This window comes from Diorhabda sublineata, chromosome 8, assembly GCF_026230105.1.
Source record: "Diorhabda sublineata isolate icDioSubl1.1 chromosome 8, icDioSubl1.1, whole genome shotgun sequence".
Classification (NCBI taxonomy): domain Eukaryota; kingdom Metazoa; phylum Arthropoda; class Insecta; order Coleoptera; family Chrysomelidae; genus Diorhabda; species Diorhabda sublineata.
Genome location: NC_079481.1, coordinates 10200930 through 10226426, shown reverse-complemented (window position 1 = coordinate 10226426; position 25497 = coordinate 10200930). Strand labels below are relative to the sequence as shown.

The 25497-nt window shown below is 31.0% G+C and overlaps 3 protein-coding genes across 4 annotated transcripts; 2 read left to right on the top strand and 1 right to left on the bottom strand.

Annotated features, from left to right (window-relative positions):
• The first annotated feature begins 288 nt into the window (after positions 1-288).
• Positions 289-5277, top strand: LOC130447372 (uncharacterized). Its single transcript, XM_056784160.1, has 5 exons — positions 289-2235; positions 2672-2953; positions 4128-4366; positions 4422-4744; positions 4808-5277. The coding sequence occupies exons 1-5, from the start codon at positions 605-607 to the stop codon at positions 5165-5167; spliced, it is 2835 nt and encodes a 944-aa protein (XP_056640138.1). The 5' UTR covers positions 289-604; the 3' UTR covers positions 5168-5277.
• Positions 5263-14354, bottom strand: LOC130447373 (protein regulator of cytokinesis 1-like). The gene is made up of 9 exons (XM_056784161.1): positions 14174-14354; positions 13826-13984; positions 13588-13767; positions 12977-13523; positions 11249-11421; positions 10243-10519; positions 8678-8852; positions 7482-7624; positions 5263-7421 (listed from the first exon to the last, which is right to left on the bottom strand). The coding sequence occupies exons 1-9, from the start codon at positions 14227-14229 to the stop codon at positions 7230-7232; spliced, it is 1902 nt and encodes a 633-aa protein (XP_056640139.1). The 5' UTR covers positions 14230-14354; the 3' UTR covers positions 5263-7229.
• A 254-nt stretch (positions 14355-14608) lies between these two features.
• On the top strand, positions 14609-20190 carry LOC130447945 (keratin, type I cytoskeletal 9-like). 2 transcript variants are annotated; one of them, XR_008910289.1, is made up of 7 exons: positions 14609-14741; positions 14803-15103; positions 15159-15407; positions 15597-15759; positions 15813-16139; positions 16272-18359; positions 20013-20175. XR_008910289.1 is itself a non-coding variant. In XM_056785017.1 (6 exons), exons 1-6 carry the CDS (start codon positions 14739-14741, stop codon positions 16279-16281), a joined length of 1053 nt encoding a protein of 350 aa, XP_056640995.1. In that variant the 5' UTR covers positions 14624-14738; the 3' UTR covers positions 16282-20190. The 2 variants fall into 2 exon arrangements, 1 of the variants encoding a protein (XP_056640995.1); XM_056785017.1 differs by having other exon boundaries at positions 14624-14741; positions 16272-20190.
• Positions 20191-25497: the final 5307 nt, after the last annotated feature.

Here is a 25497-nt window from a genome sequence, read left to right as displayed (position 1 = left end):
TGACTCTAGATCCAGTACAGTGAACTGGGTGAACTAGTTCTTTTGCACTGATACTAAAAACAGCAACACTATCGCTGGTTCTGTGCTGAATTAGTTATGAGTGTCAATTTACGAACTATTTAATCGATATCGTGATGTATTTTTTTTATAGAAACCGTAATAAGTCGAAACAATAATTTTTTTACATTAATTTTCCATCAAAAGAGACCTAAAATCAAGACTATTTTTCCAAAAAAAATGGATACAAAAAAGAAATAGAAACTAATTCTTCGCGCTTCATGTGACCATACCTTTAGATGATATATAATTCAACGAAGTAAACGTGTTAAATATTATATTTGTATCTCAAATTTGATTGGAAATTGTTTAAAAGAAATTGATTTCTAATATTATTTCGAATAATTTTTATTAAAAACCTCATTAGATGACGATTGTATCATATACATGTCAAATAAAAAGAAGAATATCATAATAGATATGACTGTGTGGGGGGAAATGAACCGAAGCAAATAAGGTCATAATGCATCTTGTTAAATTGCTTCTTTGGCGGTTTCCAGTGAAAAAGTGTTTTCAAGTTGTAATTCTATTCCAATGATAAATAATTATGGATGTTTTATCTTCCGATTTAAAAAAAGATAGTGAGGATTCTTTAAAATTACGAAACTCAATGTTCAGTATGGACTATGATAGCGGATATATTTCTAACAATTTGGAATCGAATTTGGATACTTACATGGATGATAATAGACATTCTGTAAATACCGTGAATAATAGACCAATTTATTTGAGTGAGGATGCTTTATTAGAAACTCCGGAAGTGAATAAATACTCTAATATTAGTCTAGAAATTGAGAGGGAAGATTTCGAGGAAACGAGACATATTTTTAGTTCCCCTCCGTCTAGTGCGTCCACTACAGAAGTACCTGCATCTGTTGGAAGTAGAGAGATGAGTTATTCGGGCTTCGATACGGAAGAATCAAATTCTTCTATAAAAATTCCATATTGTAAACAGATAATTGTAAGTGAGTACAACTCACCCGATATTTGTATGATAAAAAGAGATATTTATAGAGAACAACACTTGAAACATTTCGTTTTTAATAATATTACTAATACTTTAACATTTAATGATGCAAAGAAAAAGTTGACCTTAATTTTTTCAAAAGATGACAAAGAAAATGTTTATAGTGTTAAAAGGAAGTATCCTAGTCTAACGCCAGAAAAAAGTTTTAATTCTGATAACTCATTTTGCTTTCCGACTCCAAAAAAATTCAAAAGGGTTTCTAATAGTGAAACGAGTAAAGAAAGCGAATCTGTTATCGATAATTCTGTATGTGTATCCTTGGAATCGGGATTAAAGGGTAGTGAAAATGCGGATATATCTCACAATGGGGATGAAGAAAATTTGAATTGTGAAAAAGGTGATATTTCAATTCAAAACAATACAATGTCTACTTTGGGTGAACAATCAGATTTAGAAGTAAGTAATAATGAGAATATTGAATGTTATGACAAATTTCTTGAATCGGGAGATAAGAATTCTGTAAGATTTGACGTATCAGAAGTAATTAATATTAAAATGACTGAAGAAAATGTTTCTGTTAATATATCAAAAATTGCTCAAGATAACGAACATATTCAGAATATATGTGTGGAAAATCAATCGAACAATAACAATTTACTAAAATCATTTGAGGATGATTCTACAAATTCTGAAGTATTCAGAGGATTTGAAAATGATCGATTATTAGATTCTAATAAAATGGAAAAAATTGAAGCGCTCCGAAGAAATAGCGAAGAATTACAACAAAATATTGATTTAAATAATTTTGCAATAACTTCTACACCCGAAAAGCCTTTAAAAAATCCAAACAACGCTAATTTAAGTCCGGATCTTTTTACAGATGATATAGAAGAAAATATTCCCGTAATAGTACCAATTGTGTCGTTTACTCCGAAAGAAAAGAATATAGACAAAAAAGATTATATGATTTTAAGGAGGACACAGAATAATTTAAAAGGGGTAATACCACCGCGTAGTTTAACCACTATTAACATTTCAGTTACTGAAATGTTGAAGAAAATTGATAATAATAAAGGATATTTTTGGAAAAGTTGTACTAATGTCCAATCTAGTCGAAACGAATCAAAATCAATGCTGATCACTTGTCCTTTGGAGAATTGCAAAAATAAAGCGTTTCCAGATGTTTTAAAGGATAGGAGTCTTGGTTTATAGTGAGTATTATTTAAAATTTATATTAGAAGATCTAGCTAACTAAAAAATTGTTTAGAAAGCATATTCAATTGAAAAAAAATTCTTCCACCGCACAAAAATCAAAATTACAATCACCTTTGGGTCTTTAGGTGTCTATTGAGGCGAGGGTGTCCCAATAAAACTCCTGTTAGTATTCATAGATCAAGTTGATATATTCTCTGGTAACAATTTCCCCGAAAAGTCTTTGTCTCCCTGTAGGTTATCCCAATAATTGGTTTTACCCCTATTCATCTTCTTTTCTAATTACTAGGGGTACAGGTTCTATGAAGGGGTTGTTTGTCCCCCCGGTCCTTTGCACCTTTTATAAGCTTTAAATACTGGAAAGTGTAATTATGAGTGCTGGTGTAGTGGTAATAAGAAGAGTTTTAGGTAAAAACACTTTGAATAAATTTGCAGTTACAACAGAAGTAAGTTATCTGAGGAATTTGAAGAATTATGTGGAAAATATGGTCAAAGATATGTTGGTATGGAAACGCAATCGTCCTGTACAGTGTTTGAAACAAATACGGCAAGTCCTACCAAAAGAAGAAATGTAAAGCCACAATGGAACCTCAAATCTCCAGGAAAACGGCTCAGTCATCTGGCTAGGAGAAGGATAACATTTTCTAGTGCTAATTTACAATTGGGTAGTTCGTTTTCAGCTGGATCTAGGGCTAGACAAATTCTAGTAGACGCAAAGTAAGTGCGAACATTTTCAATTGATATTTTAATTTAATCGATATTAGTAAATAGGTCCTTCCACTAATGAGAAATTAATATGAAAAGGAATATTTTACTAGAGTCATTTCTTTAAAATAATCAATTATAATTAAAGTTAATTTTTATTAGAAATACTAGTAAACATTCTTATCTAAATATATAAAGAAATTAATTTAATTTACTGTCTTTTTATTCTCCAGTAAATAATAATTTAAATATAAACAGATAACATGTATTTTTGTTAACTAGTATAAAATATAATTTTTTTTAATTTGTTGTCTAAAAGTGAAATTTTCAATTTTGAGTAACGAATTTTATTAGAAGCTTCTGTGCCACAGCAGTCCTGTTGTTTGTTTACGTTTACGAGCAAAACTGTCAAATATTGACATTTCTTAAAGTTTCGCGACACTCGTTTGATAATGTAAACAAACAACCGGGCTGGAGTTCAGATTTCTAGAATAAAAAATGAATACAAACTATTAATTTATGATTTTTTTTCTTAAATACAAGGTATTAAATTTATTTGCTGCAATTGTTTTATTTGTCATCTAAAAGTGAAATTTCTAATTTTTAAAAACTAATTTTATTAGAATTGTCTGGGCTAATTCGGCCCTATTGTTTGTTTACACTTCCGATCTAACTTGTCAAGTGACTTTCTCTTGGAATTTTTAGAAATGTCAATACTTTAATTGAGTATATTTATATCCAATTCAAACATAGTAGATTTTTCCAATGTTTCTACTTGTCAAATATTGACATTTCTAAAAGTTTCGCGTCACTTTGTAGGTTCATTTGGTAATGTAAACAAACAGGACCGGAGTTGCTCGAAAGCTTCTTGTGAAATAAATATAGTATGATTTTCAAAATAAAAAATTGAAAAAAATCAATATCAAGTATTAGTTATGATAATGTTTTTATTGAATAACCTTAATTTTATCGAATATTCAATTTTTAGCTGTAATTTGAATAGATAATATTGTTAGAACCGCCGTCAAATATTGACATTTCTAAAAATTTCTCGCCACTTGATTGGCTCGTTTGGTAATGTAAACAAACTATAGGATCGGACTTTCTTGCTCGTATGCTTCATTATTTTAAAATGATGATAAAAATGATTTTTTAATTATCGAATGTACGAATTTTTATATATTAGAAAAATGGACCTGTTGAGCAGAAGGAGAAGCCCTAGGAAAACCCCGAAGAAAACACCCGGAAAAAGTCCAAGGAAAAAAACTCGAACGCCCAGTAGTTCAGCTAAAAAAAAATTAGCGATGAGATTTCGTAAAGTTACAGGGGAAATTGAAAAATCAGATTCTTCGTTAACTTTATCCGCAAAAAGAACTTTGTTCCACAGTCCTGAAGAAAATAAAAAATCCGGTCGATTATTACCAAGTAAGTGATTTAATAAGTATTTGTTATTATTATTTTGTAATATCGTTACTTTAAGGTACATCGGGAACACTATCTACGAATGAACTGAAGACTTCGGCTACAAAAAGAGCCTTATTTATGTCACCAAGTAAAAGTTCACCATTGAAAAGTATGGGATTCAAACGAACACCGGTTAAAAGATTAGATTTTGGTATGGAGGAGAAGAAGAGGAAACGCGCGGATGATTCTCAAGACGAACCGCTTAGCAAATTCCCTAGATGCCAATCAGCGCCGTCCTCATCCGAAACCGATACCAGATCTTTGAATTCCAGAACGAAAAGCGATTTCAGTCTATCGCAAAATAGGCAAATTAAAGAACTTACCACTAATAATAAGAAGGTAACAAAATTATTTAATCGATTTATTAGGAATAATAATGAATTTTAATTTTTTTTTTTTTAGAAACTTCAATTGGCAGTTTACGAAGCGCTCAGGTCTCAAAACGTCCTACCGACTCATCCAAAATTCAAAATTTTTGCATCGAATTTGGGTAGATTGACGAAAAAATTATTTCTACCGACATCCGCGGATTGCGTCGGAGTAACAGAAAAAATGTTGCGCATAGCTCGTCATCACGTTATACCAGTGGTGAAGGGTAAATCAGTAGAAGAAATATACGAGGAATATTTGAAAAATAAAGCGAAGAATGTGAAACCTCAAGGTTATATAGCGCCTTATGGGGAAATGAAACCGATTGCTATCAAGACTTGTGATAGTAAAGTTGATCGTATACGGAAGGCTATAAATTTCGGTGACACTTAAATTTGTTTTTTATTAATTTATATTGTATAATAATTGTTTTAATTGCTTATAGGGGAGAAGAAGAATTGTAATCGGAGGAAAAATAAATATTTTAATTTGCTATGCGAAATTTTTATTTTTTTTATTTGAAAATTTATCACAGATTTAATGCTAATTTGTTAGTAAGTTAAGTACCGTTACCTTTTTTTTCTTAAATACGCACCTGTTAAAAATAAAAAATAAAATATGAGTTTATTATAAAAAAAATAATAAGTATAATATTAAAAAAAATACTGTACAGATTGTCATGCAGGACTCAATTCTTTTTAAAAAAACTATCTAAAATTGCGAAATCAGTCAAAATTATATATTGTAATTGATGTTATACATAATAACTGAGAAAATTATTGAGATAAGGGACTAAAGTCAAAATTTTGGAAATGTGGGAGAAGTGGAAGCGGAAACTAGATGAAATTAATGAAAATATGAAAGGAGCCAAAATAAATGATGAAATTTGGATAGAGTGGAAGCAAAAACTGGGAAAATTACTTAAATAGGAGAAAATTGAAGTCAAAAATTGGAATTGTGGGAAAAGTAGAAGCGGCAACTGAAAAAATGATATAAATATGGAAAAAGCCGAAGTTACAACTGCAATTGGGAAAAGGGTGGGATTAAAATATGTATTGAGAAAGAGCAAATGGAAGGATTCAAGTAAAAATTGCAACGAGAAGTAGAATGAGGTCAAAAAATGCTTTAAAAAAGACAAGATTGAAGGATTAAAGTTGGAATTGCAACCAGAAACAAGATAGGGTCAAAATGTGTACCACAAGAGACAAAGGAAACTATTTGATCAAAAATTTACCAAAAAAATATACAAAAACAAAAGATTTGGTCAAAATCTGTTTAAAAAATAACAAAATCACAGCAAGCAGTGCGACATGAGTCAAAATGTGTGTGAAGGGCAAAAGACAAAATCGAGGTTACAACTACAATTGAAAAAAGAATGTAATCAAAAAATGTATCAAGAAAAACAAAATGGAAGGATTTGAGTTAAAATTGCAAAGGAAAATAGAATGAGGTCAAAATATGTTCGAAAAGAGGCAAGAGGAACGGATTCAAGTTTGAATTGCAACCGGAAACAGGATGAGGTCAAAATGTGTACCAAAAGAGACAAAAGGAAAGGATTGAGACAAAATATGTAACAAAAAAATAATAAAAGAAACGATTTGATCAAAAATTTACCAAAAGAATATACAAAAACAAAAGATTTGGTCAAAATATGTTTAAAAAAAGATTAAATAACAAAATCACAGCAAGAATTGCAACATGAAGCAGGAAATTCTCATGATAAAAAAGACAGAATGGAAGGATTCAAGTTGGTATTGTAACCGGACACAGGATGAGGTCGAAATGTGTCCAAAAAGGGCAAAAGGAAAGGATCAAGTTTACAACTGTAATTAAAAAAAGGATGGGATCAAAATATGTACGAAAAGGGACCAGAAAGGATTGCAACAAAATATGTAACAAAAAAATAATAAAAGAAACGATTTGATAAAAAAATTTACCAAAAAAATATATAAAAAGAAAAGATTTGGTCAAAATATGTTCAAAAAAAGATTAAATAACAAAATCACAGCAAAAATTGCAACATGAAGCAGGAAATTCTCATGACAAAAAGGGCAAAAGGAAAGGATCAAGCTTACAACTGCAATTAAAAAAGGGATGGGATCAAAATATGAATCAAGAAATAAAAATGGAAGGATTCGAGTTGAAATTGCAAAGGAAAATAGAATGTCAAATTATGTACGAAAAGAGACAAAGGAACGGATTCAAGTTGGAATTTCATCCGAAACCAGGATGAGGTGAAAATATGGATAAATGAAGACATAACAACATTAATTGATTACACAAATACCATTTACATTGATGAATGAAAATTTTGAAATCGATTTAAAAAAAAAATCAATCATTTTTTTAAAAAAACAAAAACGAGTCCCGTGGATTAAAAATAAAATATTAACATATATAAATAAACTCGTTAATGATTTTTATAAAATAACTAAGAAGCAAAAATATAAATCTATTAGAAAATCAATTTGATTTGACTTTTGACAGCTGTCAGTTTATTGGGCAGATTCGGAGATTTTTTTCCCACACTTTTCGGTGTTGTTCCCCTTTGTCGAGCGGGAGATTTAAAATTTTCTTTAACGACAGTCTCGTTATCCACCGCCACGTTTATAGTGCTACGTAAATCTACTCGATTTGACAAATCATTCTAAAAGAGAAAAAAATCATATTATGCATCATGATACAGCTATCGCAATAAAGAATTAACCTGAAATTCGATGTACGTCGAACTGTCACGCGTCTCCTTTTGCCTGCTTAATCGTCGAATTTTATCCAAACGTTTCTTCCTTTCAACAGATAAACGTTTAGATTTACTCAATGTTGTTAATAAAATTTTAGGCACCTGCAATTCTAAAAAAAAATATTCATTCGAAACGAACTACAAATGAAAAAGTTGACTTTTCTTAATAATCACACCTATTCAGTGCTTTATCACTTAGTTTGTTTACAGTACTCCGCTATTCGAAAAAGAAAATCTGTTTAACTGCCACGACTTTTTTTTACATTCTGTATTATTTAAAACTGTTTTTTTTTGTACTGAGTGTTACTGTTTATATCGTTGGAACTCTCATTTAACTTTTCGGTGTGAATTTTCTTAAACATAACCTCAATAACAACAATTACAAATAGTTTTGTTTACGGTTAATTATCAAGATTGAAATTGATCGGTTTGGCAAAAGGACAGTAGTCTGGATACCTGGATTTAAAGGGATGAAATACCAAACTTGCGAGTCACTCCAACTACTGCTAGAGCCCAAAACTGCGAGGGGATGAGGGAATATCTCAAGCTATGGGGAACGAAACACCTGGATCTACTTTCATAACCTCTCAGACTACTGTTACGTAGACCGGAAACAAAAATTCCGGTAGACTTATTCCCAGAGCACACACATAGAACAGAGTCACTGATCCAGATGGTTGGTTCTGTGGTTCCACAACTGTCATGTGACACATGGAGGAAAATCTTTGCCTTGTAGTCAGTGACCTCTGGAGGATTTATCATTTTGGAGAGTCTCCATGAACTAGAGCGAATTGAAAGGTTATCCAGACAACTAGGAACAACTGAACCCTTTGTATTTTTTAATTAGTACCTGAACCGGTTTAACGAATTCAAAAAAAGCAGACGGAACCCAAATCTAAAAAAAATTGTGCAATAAAAAAGGGTAACAATGATATTACTGATATTAGAGCAAACTACAATCGTTTATTCGCTAAATGTTTTTGGAGAACGTTTAAGAATAACCAGATGATCGAATATCCACCATACAGCCCTGATTCGGTACCTGAATATCATTATTTTTTCATTATTAAGGTAGAAATATAAAGGGCGACTCTCATACTAAGCAAACATTGTAGTAAATTTATTTGGACGACGCTGTATATATAAAGGAAATATTAACTTACGTTTTGGATTCTTTTTAGGTTCTGTAAAAACTTTTCGAGGAGTATATTTATATTTTTTTGGATCGGTCGAAGGACAATCTGTGAGGATTCTTTTCGATGTCATGTGACTTGTACTCGGATTGATGGCTGTTGCTTCTTTCTGGAGTTTTCTGGCGCTCAACTTCAATTTTTTCGCCTAAAAAAAATATTTAGTACAATATTTGATGGGGTTTGTTTAGATATTTTCAGAAATAGAAGAAAAAGAGCTAGAAAATGACATAATAGAAAGTTGATTCAAGAAAATATGTTCTCAAATTAAAATTCCTGCATTTTCCCTAGAAGTTTCTTTAAAATAGATCTGTAAAAATGTTTTTTGACTCATAGACGTAAAAAACATTGATAAAAATTGTTTTCCCGAAAAAAAACTATAAATCGTAATTGTAGATTTTTCAATTTTACACAAAAACTGCCTGTGAAGTTTTTTACTATTAAAAATATTTACGGGGGTAGTTAAATCTTAGGGGATGATAATTAAATCAGTAAAAAAATTGTTATTTTTCTAAAAAAATATGAAAAGGGTATTTTTGTTAAAAATTTAGGAATCCACTTATCGATTTGAATTTTCACTCAAAATTTAAAAAAAAAGACATTTTTTGTTAATGAACCTGAAATTTATAATTTTTCAAACATATTTTTGGAAAAATTGAAATTTTCATAGATTTATGATTTTTTATCGCTGTAATTATCAACCCCTTAGATCTAGCCACCCTAAATATATGTTCTTTTAAAGGGTATTTTTGTTAAAAATGTAGGAATCCATTGATCGATTTGAATTTTCTCCCAAAATTCCAAAAAAGACTCTTTTTGTTAAATTTTTTCACCCTTATCCCTAACTCTGTAATTATCTGTTCTTCAAAGGACATTTTTGATAAAAATTGATACATTTTCGGCTCGTATTAGATTTTTTTTCCAAATTTTGAAAAAAGACACTAGTTATTAAATTTTTTCACCCTTACTTAAGGAATTAGTCCAAAATATTCTAGATAAACCCTTAAAATTAATTTATATTAAAAATTTATGAACTTATACAGGTATTTTTGTTGAAAATTGACAAATCCACTGATCAATTAGAATTTTCTCCCAAAAATACAGTTGTTATTAATTTTTTTCACCCTTACTCGAGGGATTAGTCCAAAATATCCTTGATAAACCGTGATAAAATAAAATCGCGACAATATGACCTTCCAGATCTATTTTAGATGTTTCCGGTTCTTTTTTTTTTTCTAGAAAATGTACGACACAGTCAAAAATTTGGATTAATCGAAGTCGACAAAACATAATCAACATTCTGTTAGAACTAACAATAGAAGAAACAAATCAATATGAAATACAACAAAAAAATAATCTCATCGATTAAAAATTATGTCAAATAGACAAATTTTTACCAGTCTAAAAAAAAACTAATTTTATACCAGAAGAGACCTAAAATCAAAACGATTTAGAAACATAAACATATAAAAATGTATAAGAAATAAAAGAAGTTTAAAAATTAATTATTATATTAAAAAAAAAATTATTGTACTTACGTTTTCTCTGTTGGCATGTAAATTATTGATATAACTCTCTATGGTATTACCGAAGGTAAGAAAAGGTACACCATATCTGAGTTGGTATCTTTCGGCTAAATCTAATAGATTCGCTTCAATTTTCGGTATCTGTTTAGATAAAAGATTCCTTTCTTTTTCTTCTTTCAACAGTTTACCACCCCGGTTATTATAACGGTCAGCTCCTGTTGCGTTCTGTTCTAATTCAATCATTTTATCCCATAACGTGTGATGTTTATTTAATAAAGCAATGATGTCTCTAAAATAAGATCTATCAATTTTTTTCCTATTTATTAATTTTTTTTTGGAAAATGATCTATTCGAAGATAAACCCCATTATTCCTTAGAGAGAAACGGTGAGTTCTACCTTGTAGCTTTAGCTAAAACTATAGACGCTGTACTATGGAGACTACTATTCTTGATTTACACCACTTATGTCCTAAATGAATTAAAAAAGGAAATAATCTCGCTGGATACTAAAAAACACTATCTAAAAACACCATGATCTACATATTCAAATAGTTCAATAAAAAATGATTCTTTGGTTCTTTCAAGTAACACATGAAGGAAAATTTTAGGTTTCGTCATTTTGCCTCCAAGCCGGTGAATGTCCAGAGGGTTTTACAATTCTATACAACCTCCATGAACCAGGGGGAACAAAAAGATTATCAAGGTAACTAGGAATGACCCAACCTCAATATTCTTGGTATTAGCACCATTGGGAAAGGTACCTGATGCATTATATAGAGATGAAGTCACATTTTACATTGCTAAAGAATAATTTGGAGGAATCTATATTTGGGGAATCAGTAGATAACTGATATAATTAGATTTTTTGTGCTGCTAGACTTTCTAATCAAATATTTGTAATTCCTCTAGTCCAAAATACACTAAAAAGACAATTTGGGGGAATCTACATAAGGGGAAGCAGTAGATAACTGAAATAATTAGGTTGTGGTTGCTGCTAGATATTTTTGTTGTCACTTACTTGTTCTCTTCAGCATAAATTTTCCATTTTTTCAGTTGCACTTCGTGCAATTCTAGGAGATCTTCGGTATAAGTATCTGAATCGAAAAAACGAAACTCGTATCTAACAGATTCGGAGCAATGACATAATTTCCATATTTCCACTAATTCTTGACGGAGTCTATCGACAAATACCTAAAAATATGTTGATAATCACACACATCCAAGTCAAATTGATAAACATTAAGAAATACAGAATCTGAAAAGATTCTCCTTCGATAAAAATTATTTGTATGGGATTATAAACTTATTATTTGATTATATTTGATACATAAAAAGGAAAATCAGAACAAAGTATAAAAAAATGGGAAAATTTTAACACCAATGCAGGACTAAAACAAACGAGATTCAACATTATAGATAGAACCAGAATGAGTAAAACAGAGACAATAAAAATAAATTCAACACAATTACTTTCACTGCTATTTATGAATTTATGGAAATAACACCATAAAATAAAGTAACAATTAGGAATATTTTCCAATAAAACTTATACTACATTAATGAGAAAAAGGAATCAAAGAAAGTATTCAGCTAGGATAATCAAATAAAATGTTTAATTCTAAGAACATCTCTCGAACAACACAGCTACATCTTTATAGAATTGTTCCTGGACCCCGTGAAGGGCAATTCTTCATTTGGAATTCAGATTATGGATACCCACTTCATGTAATTAGTAAAAAAGCATTTTCTACAATTCCTATCGTCTTGAGTTGCTTCTCCTCATACCAGTAGCTTTAGTGCCCCCTAGAACCGTGTATGGCCCCCCTGAGGAGGGTCTTGGTGTGTTGCCTTCCAGTGGTTTCCATCCAACTAATCAGAAAGCTGTCTCCAGCTCTTCTGACCATCAAACTTTTGTTGTGAGCTATCTCCAGGTCTTCTAGTATGTAGTAGTAGTAGATGTAAGATGAGCCTCCAACTTTTCTGTCCATTAGACTTTTTTAATGTAACATCTGCCCTTTCATTGCCTTTGGTACCAGAATATCCAGGTTTCACATTGTTGTTTATTCATAAGTCGCTTGATACAGTTTTGTACCAGCTTAAAGGTGGTAACCGCCACCCTGAGTGACTTAAGAGCTTGTCAATTGTTTGTTCCTGTGACTTTGGTCCATTAATTATCCAGCACAGGCTCAAATTGCTGTTTTAAAGATTGGGGCTGTTCCCAATTGTATTTTTGACTCATGTGTATACTAAACATCCCTTTTGGGTTTAGGAAATCTGGATAATTATATTCCTAGTTTCACCTATTAGGGAAGATGACTTTAAATTTAGTTTCAAAGCTGTAAAAGTTGGGAAGAAGGTTATATTTTAAGGTTAGAACCTTTTAGAGGTCCCTGCTTTCCAAAGTCCTTGTAATCGCTAGATTTTCTGCACAAAATTTCGATGGGTCTCACGTTTAGGGTGGCTCTCAAATAGTTAACAAAGCAGTAAAAAGAAAAATAAGATATAAAAATAATCAGAGAGGTATTAGTGTTAAAGGGAACAAATAAAGTACTGGGGAAAAATAACATTGAGCAAAATAATAAGATTAGGGTGAAATAGAGGTACATATAGAGGATGACTTGACTTTACTGCAAAAATAATACACATAGAACAATCATAGGGGCTGAAATGGAATTTGTTCACCAAAACTTTTATTCAAATAAATCACATCAAATGATGTTTGATATGAAATTTAATCAATTCTCACCTTGATATTTGCCCTTTTTAAAGATTCGCATCTTTTCAATTCCAATCTTAAGGCTTCTAAGGTATTTAGTGAATCTCCAACATATTTTTTTCGAAACTCTTCCCTTTCGACAAAATCGACATCCAACATATTCCAAAGTTGTTCTATTTTGGTCCTCAACTGATAAATTTCTTCTTTGACATTATTCAATTCCTTCTTCATATTATAGAGGAATAAATCTAGCGATTCCATGTTTTCTTCAGTGATCTTGAAATCACTTTCTTCTCCGGTTATAACGGCGAGTTCAAATTGTGTAGAAGGAGTGTAACCAAGTAGATTGATTATTTCTATGAGTTCTCCTTTAACAGTCGTGAATTTTTCTAATCTGTCGAAGGTTTCTTGCTCCAATTGTTCAATGTGCTTTTTCAAGTCTGAGATTTCATTTAAAGACGGTAACGGGTGGTCTTTTATGAGTATAGGTTCTCTACCAAGGTTTTTACACAACTCCAGCTGTTTAGAACGTAACTGATTAACTTCTGACGTTCTAGCTTCGACCATTTGTTCTAATCTGTGAATAATAACATAAATAAAGGGCAATATATTTAATTTGAGATTAAATTTCGAAAACTCACTCTCTCATTTGCCTTTTAAGTTGAAACTGTTCTTGGTATAATCCTAATTTATGTTGTCCAATAACTGGCATATCCGCCTGAAGCATTTTACACAAAACTTGTGTTTTGTTGAGATATTTCTCAATATTTACGAGAACTTGTTCATGTAATTCTCTTATGTCCGTAACTAACTCATAACATCTGAAAGTAAATATGTTAAAAACCTTTCTATGTATTAACAATTTGAAGGTATTATCACCTGTCTTCAAATTGTTCCATAAACGTTGATCTCCATTCTTTAACATCATCTTCATTTTGGCTCATGGTTAAAACTGTATCTACCCAATTTAAGAAAGATTTTTTCAAACAAGCCTGTAGTGAATCCCACATAACTTTTGCCCAGCCGATATCATTAATACTAGAATTAATCAAGTCCTAAATTTGTTATAAAAGCGAATAATAATAATAATAATACAACCGATATTTTCTCGTTATTCTATGTACGGAATTGATATAATATAAATAATAAGATTACTGATAAAAAAACGTAAATGCTAAAACCCGGATGTTTTCATTATTAGTATAGATAATAAAAATATTTACTTACAAATCCATATCTAGATCTTTCAATTCTTCAAGAGAAGATACTTTACTCGTATCCATTATAATTATTACTTAAATATAGTAAAAAACGTAATAAAACTAAATATTATATTAATGATTTCTTGAATAAATTATTATGATTGTAACGGTCACTTTTACCAGTTTTAATAAATGTCATTAAAGTCAATTTCAAAATTTGAATTTAAATGAAGAAATAATCTAAACATACGTGGACAAACAGCTAATATTAACGCTCCTGTCATAATAAACAACAAAAAGTTGTCATTAATAAGTGATATGTTAATTAAAATTATACGAAAAATATCCAATAAATTTTCTGTTTTTCAAGGAAAGAGATTCCAAAAATTTATAATTATTATTCAACGATAAGTCACTAATCACTATATCTATTTGATGTATGTTGGCAACACTACTAGACACTACTTGTCAACATGCCAACGTCATTTTAGGTCACCATTTCTGCCTCAACTTGTCGTTATTATTTAAGTATATAGTAAACAATAATTGGTAGTCTTGAATAAAAATAACAAGTTTTGAATAAATAAAAGATGGTAAAAATATTTGTTTGAATTTTATATATTTTTTGAAAAATGATAGGAATTCCATTTGTAGAGTCGTGGCGGGCGTTCGGCTACAACCACAAAAGTATTTGTAGGTAGTTTACCTGCGGAAACTACACCAGAAGATCTAAAAAAGCTTTTCTCCCCTTACGGACCAATTGCAGAATGCGACATTGCAAACCGATGTGGATTTCTCCATTTGGATGATCAATCTTTAGCTGAAAAAGCTATTGAAGAATTGAACGGTTCAGAATTCATGGGTACCAAAATTTCTGTCGAAAAGGGTAGAGTGAAACCACGTAGAGGTGGAGGACCGAGAGGTGGTCGAGACCGCGGAGGACCCTATTCCAGAGGTTTAACACACGCATCTATATAATAATATATTATTTAATATAAAAATATATACAGGAGGCGGCGATTTTCGTGGAAGAAATGGAGGTTTCGGGGGCGGACGTGATTTTGGTCCATATAGAGGAGGCGGTAGAGGTGGATACGGACCTGGTGGTGGTGATAGAGGAGGTTATAATGACCGACGTGGTAGGCATTCTATGGGAGGTTATGATGACCGAAGAGGCGGTGGTGGATATGATCGAGGTGGTTTTGAAGATAGACCTGGTGGTTACGATAATAGGAGAGATGGTTATGGTGGTTATGGAGGTATGTCTATCAAAAAATACCAATGTTTTATTAACAAATTTTGTATTTTTTTGGAAAAAATCGTCTTGATTTTAGCTCTTTTTTGGTAGAAAATAAGTTTTTTAAATATTTTTTTTGTGAAACTAATTTTTTATTAAAAAAGACCTGAAATTAAGATGATTTATCAAGAAAATCAATTTTGTGTATTAGATCGTGGTGGTGGATATGATAGGCAGGGCGGTTATGACAATAGGGGTGGTTTTGAGGACAGGAGAGGAGCTATTGGTGGATATGATGATCAAAGGCAAGCTGGAGATATTAGAGGCGACCTCTATAGTCGACGAGATGGTAGTGTAGTACCCAAACAAGGAGGGTAAATATGTGTACACATTTTTATACTCAATATTCTGGTATGAAATTCTTTAGATATAATGGAGCTAACGGGTACGGAGGTGCTTATCCTAGTAGTACAGGCTCTTATGGTGATACTTCTGGAGGTTATGGTACTAGTACCACGTCTTATAATCAATCGGCGAGTAGTTATGGATCTGGAGGTTACGGTGCAGATGCTTCAGTTAGTGGTGGTTATAGTGCGGGCAGTTATGGTACAGTAGCACAAACGAGTGCTGGATATCAGGATAGAGGAAACTATAACGCACAAACTGCTGATGGTTATGGAGGATCTTACTCAGCCACATCTGGTACTAGAAGCGGTTATGATTCCGCATATCCACCATTGCCGCAACAAAGAGGGTGAGTGGATGATCTAAAAAAATCATTATAATGAATTTGATGATAGGGAATTATTTATGGTATTAAAAATTAAACTTGTATAGTTTGGATGTGATATAAGGTGTGTGTCTTTTATATTTTTTCGATTTTCAGTTCTATGTAATAACCAAAACAGTCAGTTTTGTTTTGAGTTGCCCTGAAACTCAAACTCGCAAAGAAGTTTAACGAAATCATGTGGATATTCTTTGATGGTGATCCAATTTTCTATTAGGAATGCGTAAGAAGTTTTGTTTTTTAAAAGTGAGGATACATTCTAATCGAGTAATCAATTTTTTTCTCATGTTTAGTTGTGTACGTAGGAAAATACATTTTTTATGGAATATAATTTTTGTGTAATTTTTGACGAGAAATGTTGTAGGAATCAAGTTGTCAATCCTAGCATTAGGAAACATCGGAAAATGATTATTTAATAAGAAATGAGAATTGAGTGGATGTTGAAAATTTTTATTTTCAAATATGTTTCTCAGTGCTGATACTACAATGTTTCTTGTAACCAAAATGTCACTGATGATTCACTTTCTTTATCAGTTACATTTACAAATGTTAATGGTGTAAAATATTTTGAAAGAATTTAAATTTCAGAACTGCAATCAATTTTTTCTTTTTTGTTTATCTTTCCAGATATGGGTTTTGGTTCTTCTTGTACCTACGTTTTCTCTATTTTTCTTCCTTACCAATTTAACAGTTTTTGCTTCTTTTTTTTTATTATGGAATCTTGTTTTTTCATTTTATCATTTTCCCTTCTTCTACATTAATTTTTGTATTTTATTTCTACAATTTCCTATGAAGACACCATATAAGCAGGGCTCCCATATCCCATTGTTGTATTTAGGTGTTTCTATTATGTTTTCATGTAGGTAATTAGAAATTTTGATGTTTATTAGCTTCAGAATCGAAGGAATTACAAAATTCTGGTTCAGCATTTGTATATATTGCAATTTGGTGAACTTTATGTAGCATTCAGTTTCATGATTCTCAAGATGGATTTTCTAATTTTCAATTATTTTTTACTTTTCTGCAATTTGGTGAACTGTAATAGCATTCTGATGCGTACATCTTCTCTAATAATAATTGCTTCAATAACCACTACATTTATTTCATACTGATATCGGTTTTTTGGTTTTTCTTCTTGTTTTTAGTTCCATCTTTAATTTAATTGATTTTATTTGTACTTTGGGGGTACCTAGGATAATACTGACAATTTATGTATGTCCAAAGAGTGTTGTTGCTCTATAGTAATCCAGATTTAAAGCACCGGTTTTGAAAAATTCGACCACCAACTTTTGTTATCATGTTATCATTTTATTTGGGGGGTGGTATTGGTTAATAAATGTTTGTGTTATTCTGTCGAAAGCTGTATTCACATCTAAATATCATCTATTTACTGTTTATTATGGTTTTGACTACTAAACTCATTTGATGGAGTATGAAATATTTCATAAGGCTGGATTTTTTTATTTTCAATTTGTTTTTGGCTTTTCTACAATTTGGTGAACTGTATATAGCATTCTTCTATTGATTCTTTATTTTTTTTTCAAATATGTTTGTTATTTTGATTTTTTTATTTAATTTTTGGAACTCACATTGGGGTCTAATCCAATGGTCATGACCTTTAGTGAATTTTCTATTTAATGAAGTGGGATTTTTTTCTAATTACAAATGAGGTGGTTTTTACTATTAATTTTCGGTTGTTTATTGTTCCGAGTGAATAAATTGAGGCAGTTTTGAATAATTTCGATTTTGACGTGAAATAATATCACCATTATACATTCAGATGATTATTTGCGCCTTTGAGATATTTTTGCAGCGTAAACACATTGACGATGATGAAGATGGTCAAAAATATTTGCGTTTACGTATAGATATTAATTGGTCCTCTTGCGCCCTGCTACAAACGTTTTTAAATTATTTAGAAGTCTGCGTATATTACAAAAAAATTATCTTGCGCCTTTTGGTATCGAATATAAATTAAAAAAATATATATTTTTGCGCAATTTCTATTCATATACGTATAAATGTAATGCACCAAATTCCGACGATTTACCTGGATAAATATATAGAATGCGTTCAAAAAAAAGTTTGCGCCACTAGAAATCGACGTTTGACGCAAGTTTTCCGATCCCGTGCGCAATTCGATGAACGTTCGAGGTCCGTCCGCACGTTTTATTAGCGCACTTTGAGGTATGTGTTTTTTATACTGTTACAGGATAGACTTTTGACTGCAAAAAAATGTTTTATTTTTTGGTAATCGCGCTCCCCTCGCTCCTTTTTGGTTCCAAAAAATCCAAAAATTACCCGATACCAACGAATTCGGATTTGTTGTTGTAACGATTACACAGCCGCACGCCAATTAACGGCGCCTGTTATTAACTTGATGTAGTGGAAAGTATAATGCGACGGATATACAGCCGCACGCCATCTAACGGCGATAATTATAACTGATGTCGCGCTCTCTTCGTTTCTTTTTGGCCCTAGAAAATCGAAAAATCATTCGATATCAACGAATTTCTTCTTAATCTTTGTTTTTACGTCGGATTTGTCGTTGTTATAACGGTTAGACAGCCTCACGCCATCTTACTGATGAATCATATCAAAATGTTCGTTTATTAATTTTTTACGAATGAAATTTTATTAATGTGTCTTGAATTCAATTTTTTTTCTCTAATAATTATAATTATACGTGAAGAAAGATAAATTTTGAGAGAATATACAGTCGCACGCTTTCTATAGTGGAAAGTGTGTGACAGGTACACAGTCGCACGCCATCCAACGGCGTTGATCATGATGGGTACACAGTCGCACGCTATCCAACGGCGTTGATAATCATTTATAAAAGGTAGTGAGTGGTAATTAAAGGTCTAGATGTTTCTGAAGGAAAAAGTTAACCGTAGATGTTTCTATAATGTTAAAGAAGAGTCTACAGTAGAATATTTAATTACATATACGTGGAGAACAATACAAACAATCTGGGAAGTGACAAGTGGTACATAAAGTGATTGTTAGTAGTGTTGCGATTGGTGTCAAGTGTCAAATTAAACATTTTTATTTACAAATCTCACCAGAAAATCATTAAATTATTGTAAGCCGTATATTTTGGTATTATTTTTCATAAATCCGCCATAAAAACGAAGATTTAAAAAGTTTTCTTCGATTTTCTAGTGCCGAAAAACGTCATACTACAAAATTTTGAACCGAAAGTTATTTTTTTTTACATATGAGTAAAAAATAGTTTGTCGAAACTCAAGTAGACCCACCGATTCTCCTCAGGAAACTCACAGTTTTGATGCTTTTTGGTATATGGAGATGAAACGTTGCCAAACCTAACCTCTATTTGACTAAATATCGAAATTGTGTGTCGAAATTCCAGTAGACCCCTCGATCCACCCCAGGAAATTCTTAGTTTTATTTCTTTTCGGTCTATAGTGTCTAATGGTGACCAAACGTCGTCTAACCTAATCTCTATTTGACCAAATCTCGAAATAGTGTGTCGAAACTCAACCAGATCCACCAATTCGCCCAAAGAAACTCACGTTTTTTCGATTTTCTATTGCGGATACCAAAAATTTTCAACCAAAAGTTATTTTTTTTTGCGCCGAAGCAGATATATTAAAATATTTCGAAACAACCTGTACACTACTGGAATTTCAAATTAATGCTGTGTATACGTCGACACCCTGTACGGACTAGAAACAACAAATTGTACGCGGAAAAATTTTTTATTCCACCGCCTAAAAACAATTAATTCGCGTTATTGAAAATTTTATTTAATTGGTTGAGGTGTTTTATTTTTTTTTGTTACCTTTAAATAAAATAAAAATATGAAAATTTTTTTAGGTAACGGAGGTGATGGAAGTACCGACGATTTTGGAAAAGAAAAATATATTGGACAGAACAAAAATTCCGTCGATTCAAGATGAAACGAGCATCGAAGAAACATTAAATGAAATATTGTTGAGAAAAAAAAAATTATGATTATTAAATCATATTTTTCATTAAATCTCGATTTTCAATATCCAATTGTTCTTCGTGTTCTTCGGCTTGTTGATTTTCCCTTTCGATTCTTAATAATTCGTTTCTTATCGCGGTTTCTTCGGCTCTAACGATCATTTCCAGTACCGCTGCTCTGGCTTCTTCTTCGATGAATTTGTGCTTAAAAAATTAATAATAACGAATCGACATCATGAATTTTCGTTGTTTACTCACCCATCTTTCTTTCGCTATCCGTTCCCTTTCTTCCGTCAATTGATTTATTTCGATTTTTTTTATCTCTTCTATTTCTTCATTGTATCTATATTTGAATAACCAATGTCCCAAATAATGTATCGGATCTCTTGGTTGCACTGCAGTTATTTCGGCAAGGGCTAATGTTAAGGGTGTACCCAAATGATCTTTTAGATAATTCACGTCTTCGGAACTCATTTTGCTTTCTATTGATTCGCTACTGACTAATTTGAAAAATTAGAAGAAAAAAAAATCCCATTAGATGCAAATTGGCGATGAAAACATCAAAAATCACCGGTTGTCTGAGATATATAGTGTGGAGAAATAAAGCGATGAGCTCACAGAGCAAGATCTATGAAACGTGTGTGAGACATATTCTCACATATGTCTCAGAAATCAGAGCCGAGACAACAACAAAAAGAATCATAAGAACCGCAGAAATACTGCGAACCATCAATGGACCATTGGGGATCGAATAAGAAGTGATGATGTTAGAGAAGAAGAATTGAGGGGTATAGGATGTGGTGAAATGGGTCAGGGTATGAAAAAAATTCTGAAAGGTTCACGTAGAAAGCAAAGTGGGCTAAAATTCACCCACGCAGACCACCAAAGTGTTGGTACGTAAGCTGGAGTTCAGCTTCTGGGGAAGATACAGGAAGATGACAAAACGAACAGGTTTGAACAGGACCTGGTTCTATCGAAAGAAGAAGAAGGATAGATGTAAATAGTTACGAGATTTCAACGGGTCCAAGAATAACAGAAGATGAAGTGGAAAGTCTATTCGGAAACACTAAAATTTTGTACAAACTCTTCAATTCAATATATGATAGCGGCTGGAAGATCCAGGAAGAAGGCAAAACCTACAGGATTAAACGGGACCTGGTCTTATCGAAAGGAGAAAAAAAAATTTTTTTTTTCGATACCTTGTGAAAGTTGTAGCGACAATTCGTCTATTTTAACTTTTTGTATACGTTTAGGAAAAACTAAATCGATCAATTTCAAATTATCCAATAATTTAATTTCGACAGCTTCGTCGTAACTGATTTCCCTTCCGGATTCGGTAACCAAAAGTCCTTCTTCGTTGAATCTTAATCCTTGATTTGCGGTAAAATCTAAAAATCTGCTCTGTTAAAAGAAACGTCTAAATTTTAACGTCCTACTTATAATTTTTTATTATCGGCGATATTTACAAGAATTTCGACATTTTTTAACGACGAAATGACAAAAAGTGGTGAACCCTTCGACTAATCTACCTGTTAGGTCTTGTACTTGAGTTCTCCAACCGGTTGATTGTAATTTTCTGCATTCGTCCAACATTTCTTTCAATTGGTCCAATTCGATGGTTTCTTCAATGGTCGAGTCGCTGCTGCAGCGTTTGTGAGCTTCGATTAGCGTTATGAGGTTGGAGAAAGTTTTGTTCATCACTTCTAAGCAATCGTCTAAAATATTCGCGGATTTTTCGTATCCTTCTTGCGCTTCCTAAATCGATTAAACGAAATCAATTTTCTCGTTCGAATATTTTTTTTTTGTTCAGTTAATATTTACCAGCATCTGTTGTCTGACGCTTTTGTGTTGTTCTTCGTGCGTCAATTCGCATTCGTTTATTTCTTTTTCGTTTTCTATAAATGTTAAAGCTATTTTCGATTCGTTTGTTCTATTCACTTCGGTATTTTCGAGTTCTTTCTTTTTTTCTTTTAACCGTTTTATGGTTTTGGAAAAATCGTATTGGATTTCGTATAATTTGTAATTTAATATGTTCATTATAAAATCGTTTTTGTTCATTAATACGAGTCTTTCGTCCATGTTGGTTTTCAATTTTCGCAAATCGTTGCAAATTAAATCGCATTTATTCTGAATTAAACTGACGTCCCTAAAAATGATTTTTAAACGTATAGAAAACCGACAACGTCGCGTAAATGCTATTGCAAATACTTGATACAGGATGTCCGTTACTCACAAATTATTATTAATAGTTGAATTCCGTTTGAGTAATTTTTAAAAAAATACTGATTTGATATTTTCTTTAGGACTTACCCTCGTATTGATTCGATAAATTATCGTTGAAGTGAATTGTACGAACTGTACTTTGTTTTTGTTTTTCATTTCGACTGACCCTCGTAGTTTGTTTTAAAAAATTTGCGTTTGTTTTGTCTTTTTACCGACTGATTCTCGTAATTTTTTCGATAAATTTTCGTTAAAAGTGGATTTTTATATAATGTAAAGTCAGATATTTGTTTTATTTTTTTACGATTTACCCTCGTAGTTTGTTCGGACGAATATGGTCTGCAGACGAGAAATTTTCCAATATCAGCACCAATTTCAATGAAAATCTTTCTTGACAGGAGAAAATTCGTGAAACTCTCTTTGAAAAATATTAAAAAAAATTGTGTTTGCTTCCTATTCGATTTACCCTCGTAATTTTTCCAATAAATTTTTGATAAAAGTTTATTTTCAAATCATCTAAAGGCAAATAGTTGATTTCTTCACGACTTACCCTCGTAATTTATTTGAGAATAAAATAATCAAAACATTTTAATGAAAAATCGCTTTTTGCTTCTTCTATTTATCGATTGATCCTCGTAGTATGTTTGGTAAATATTTAAACAAACAAATTGATATAAAAATTTGCGTTTATTTTAACTTTTTCTCGACTAACTCTCGTAATTTATCCAAAAATTTTTCGTAAAAATAAAAAAAATAATTTAATGGCGTTTCGCTAGATTTCTATTCGATTTACACCCGTAATTTATTCATAAAATTTTCGTTAAAAGTGAATTTTCAAATAATCTAAAGGCAAATAGTTGTTTTCTTTACGACTTCCCTCATAGTTTATTCGAGAAATGTTTAATAAAAAAATGCGTTTTGTTTTCTCCATTTGTCGACTGACTCTCGTAGTTTGTTTGAAAAATAATTAAACAAAAAAATGGAATAAAAAATTACGTTTTGCTTAGTCCTTCTATCAACTGACACCCCTAATTACTTTAATAAATTTTCGTTAAAATAAAATAAATAAAAATTTAATGGAATTTTGCTATTTTTTCCGATTTACCCTCGTAATTTGACAAATATTTAAAAAAATTGGAATCAAATATTAGTATTTCTTTTTTTCTATTCGACTAACCCTCGTAATTTGTTCGATAATTTTTTTGTTAAAAATGAATTTTTAAAATATATAAAGCTAAATATTCTTTTTCTTTACGACTCATCCTGGTAATTAAATTGAAAAATATTCGAAAACAATAGATCAAAAATTGTGGTTCGTTTTGTCTTTTCATCGAATAACCCTCGTAATCATTCCAATAAATTCTCGTTAAAATGTAATAAATAAAAGAGTAAAGGCGTATAGCAACATTTTTATCGACTAACCCCCGTAACTTGTTTGACAAATATTTTGAAAAATAACATTACAAATTACGGAATGTTGTTTTCTTTTCAACCAACCCTCGTAATTGGTTCTAAAAATTTTCGTTAAAATGAAATAAATAAAATCGTAAAAAATATTTTTATCGACTTACCCTCGTAGTTGGTTTAATTAAGTCAGAAATTACTATTTTGGAAATTTGGTAATTTTTTATTATTTTAAAACTTACCTCGACTAAAAATTCTATTATTTGTTTTAAAAAAAATTTGAATTTGAAAAATTTTCTTACTCGATAATCTGAAATTCTTCGGCAACTGCTTGCGATAATTCCTTATCGGATTCTTTGAATTGCCTCTTTAAATCTTTCAATAAAGAATCAATTTTAGCGAAATCCATAATGAAATTTTTAAAAATATATTTTTTATGATAAAAATTTGTATATGACGTTCATATAATATCACTTGTCATTGAATCTAATATCGATTGTTGATATATTTCGATATCTATTGATAGTTAAATCGATTATAACATACAATTACACTAAGAAAACTACTATTCGATTCGTTTTAACCTCAATTTGAATTCGCGTACATTGCCTGTCAATTTGACAAGTATTTTAATAATTTATGTTATTTATCTATTAAATTATATATTACCTGTCCAATTCTTCTAAAATCGTTTCTCTAATAACCACCGGTATACAAATTAATTTAGTATTATTGATATTTGCTGATGCTTGTTTGAGAAATGAAAATTTGAGGTTTTCAATTTCTTCGATACTTTCATTTTTAATTTGTTTAATTGATTTTAAATTTACTTCTAGAAAATTTTTTTCTGTATCTATTTTCTTGATAGTGGACTGATGGAATTTAATGTAATTTTCACAAGATAAAGACATGATGCTTACAAAAAAAAATGTGAATTTAAATGTCAAAGTTTTTATATTAACGTAATACGGAGTCCTGTCAATTTATAATATCTCAAGTTGTCAAATTTTCTTCAAAATTTAAAAAAATATACTAGCAAAAAATTACCGATACAAAACCCTTTTAACAATTTTTAAAAGTCTTGTTCATTATAATTTTAAAAAAAAAACAAAAATCAGAATGACGTAATATATTTTTTGTCACGAATTTTTTTGTTATTTTAAATGTTTAATTAATAAAAATATTATGTATTTTTCAATAATCAAGGATTATTTAATGATCCTTTATAAAGGAAAATAAATATTTGAACAAAAATAGAAATGCGATCAAATTTATTTTGTCAGTTCGGTCCTGACAACATATATTCTAATACGGTCCTGGTCTTTGTTTACATTGCATAACGAACCCATCAAATGCCATGAAGCTGGAGATGAACCTAAAGCGTTGCCAGAATTCAAGGATTTTCTTTTATATAAAAGATTTCTATAGAAACTTGTATATTTAACAAATATTCCATTAATTTTACCAAAACTGTTTATTTTCACTGGAATGATACTGTTTTGGAAGAAGAAATTTAACAACAGTGCTTCTATCTTATCAAAATAATTCAAATAGCAAATTGTCAAAATAAATTATAAGTACGGCTCTGGTCTTTGTTTACATTGCATAACTGACCAATCAGGTGTCATTTTCTAAAAAGATCATCGATCTGAAGTTGGAGTTAATCTGGAACGTCAACACATTACCAACCAGCGTTGCCAGAATTCAAAGATTTGCTTTTATATGAGGATTTTAAATTAAAAATTTCTAC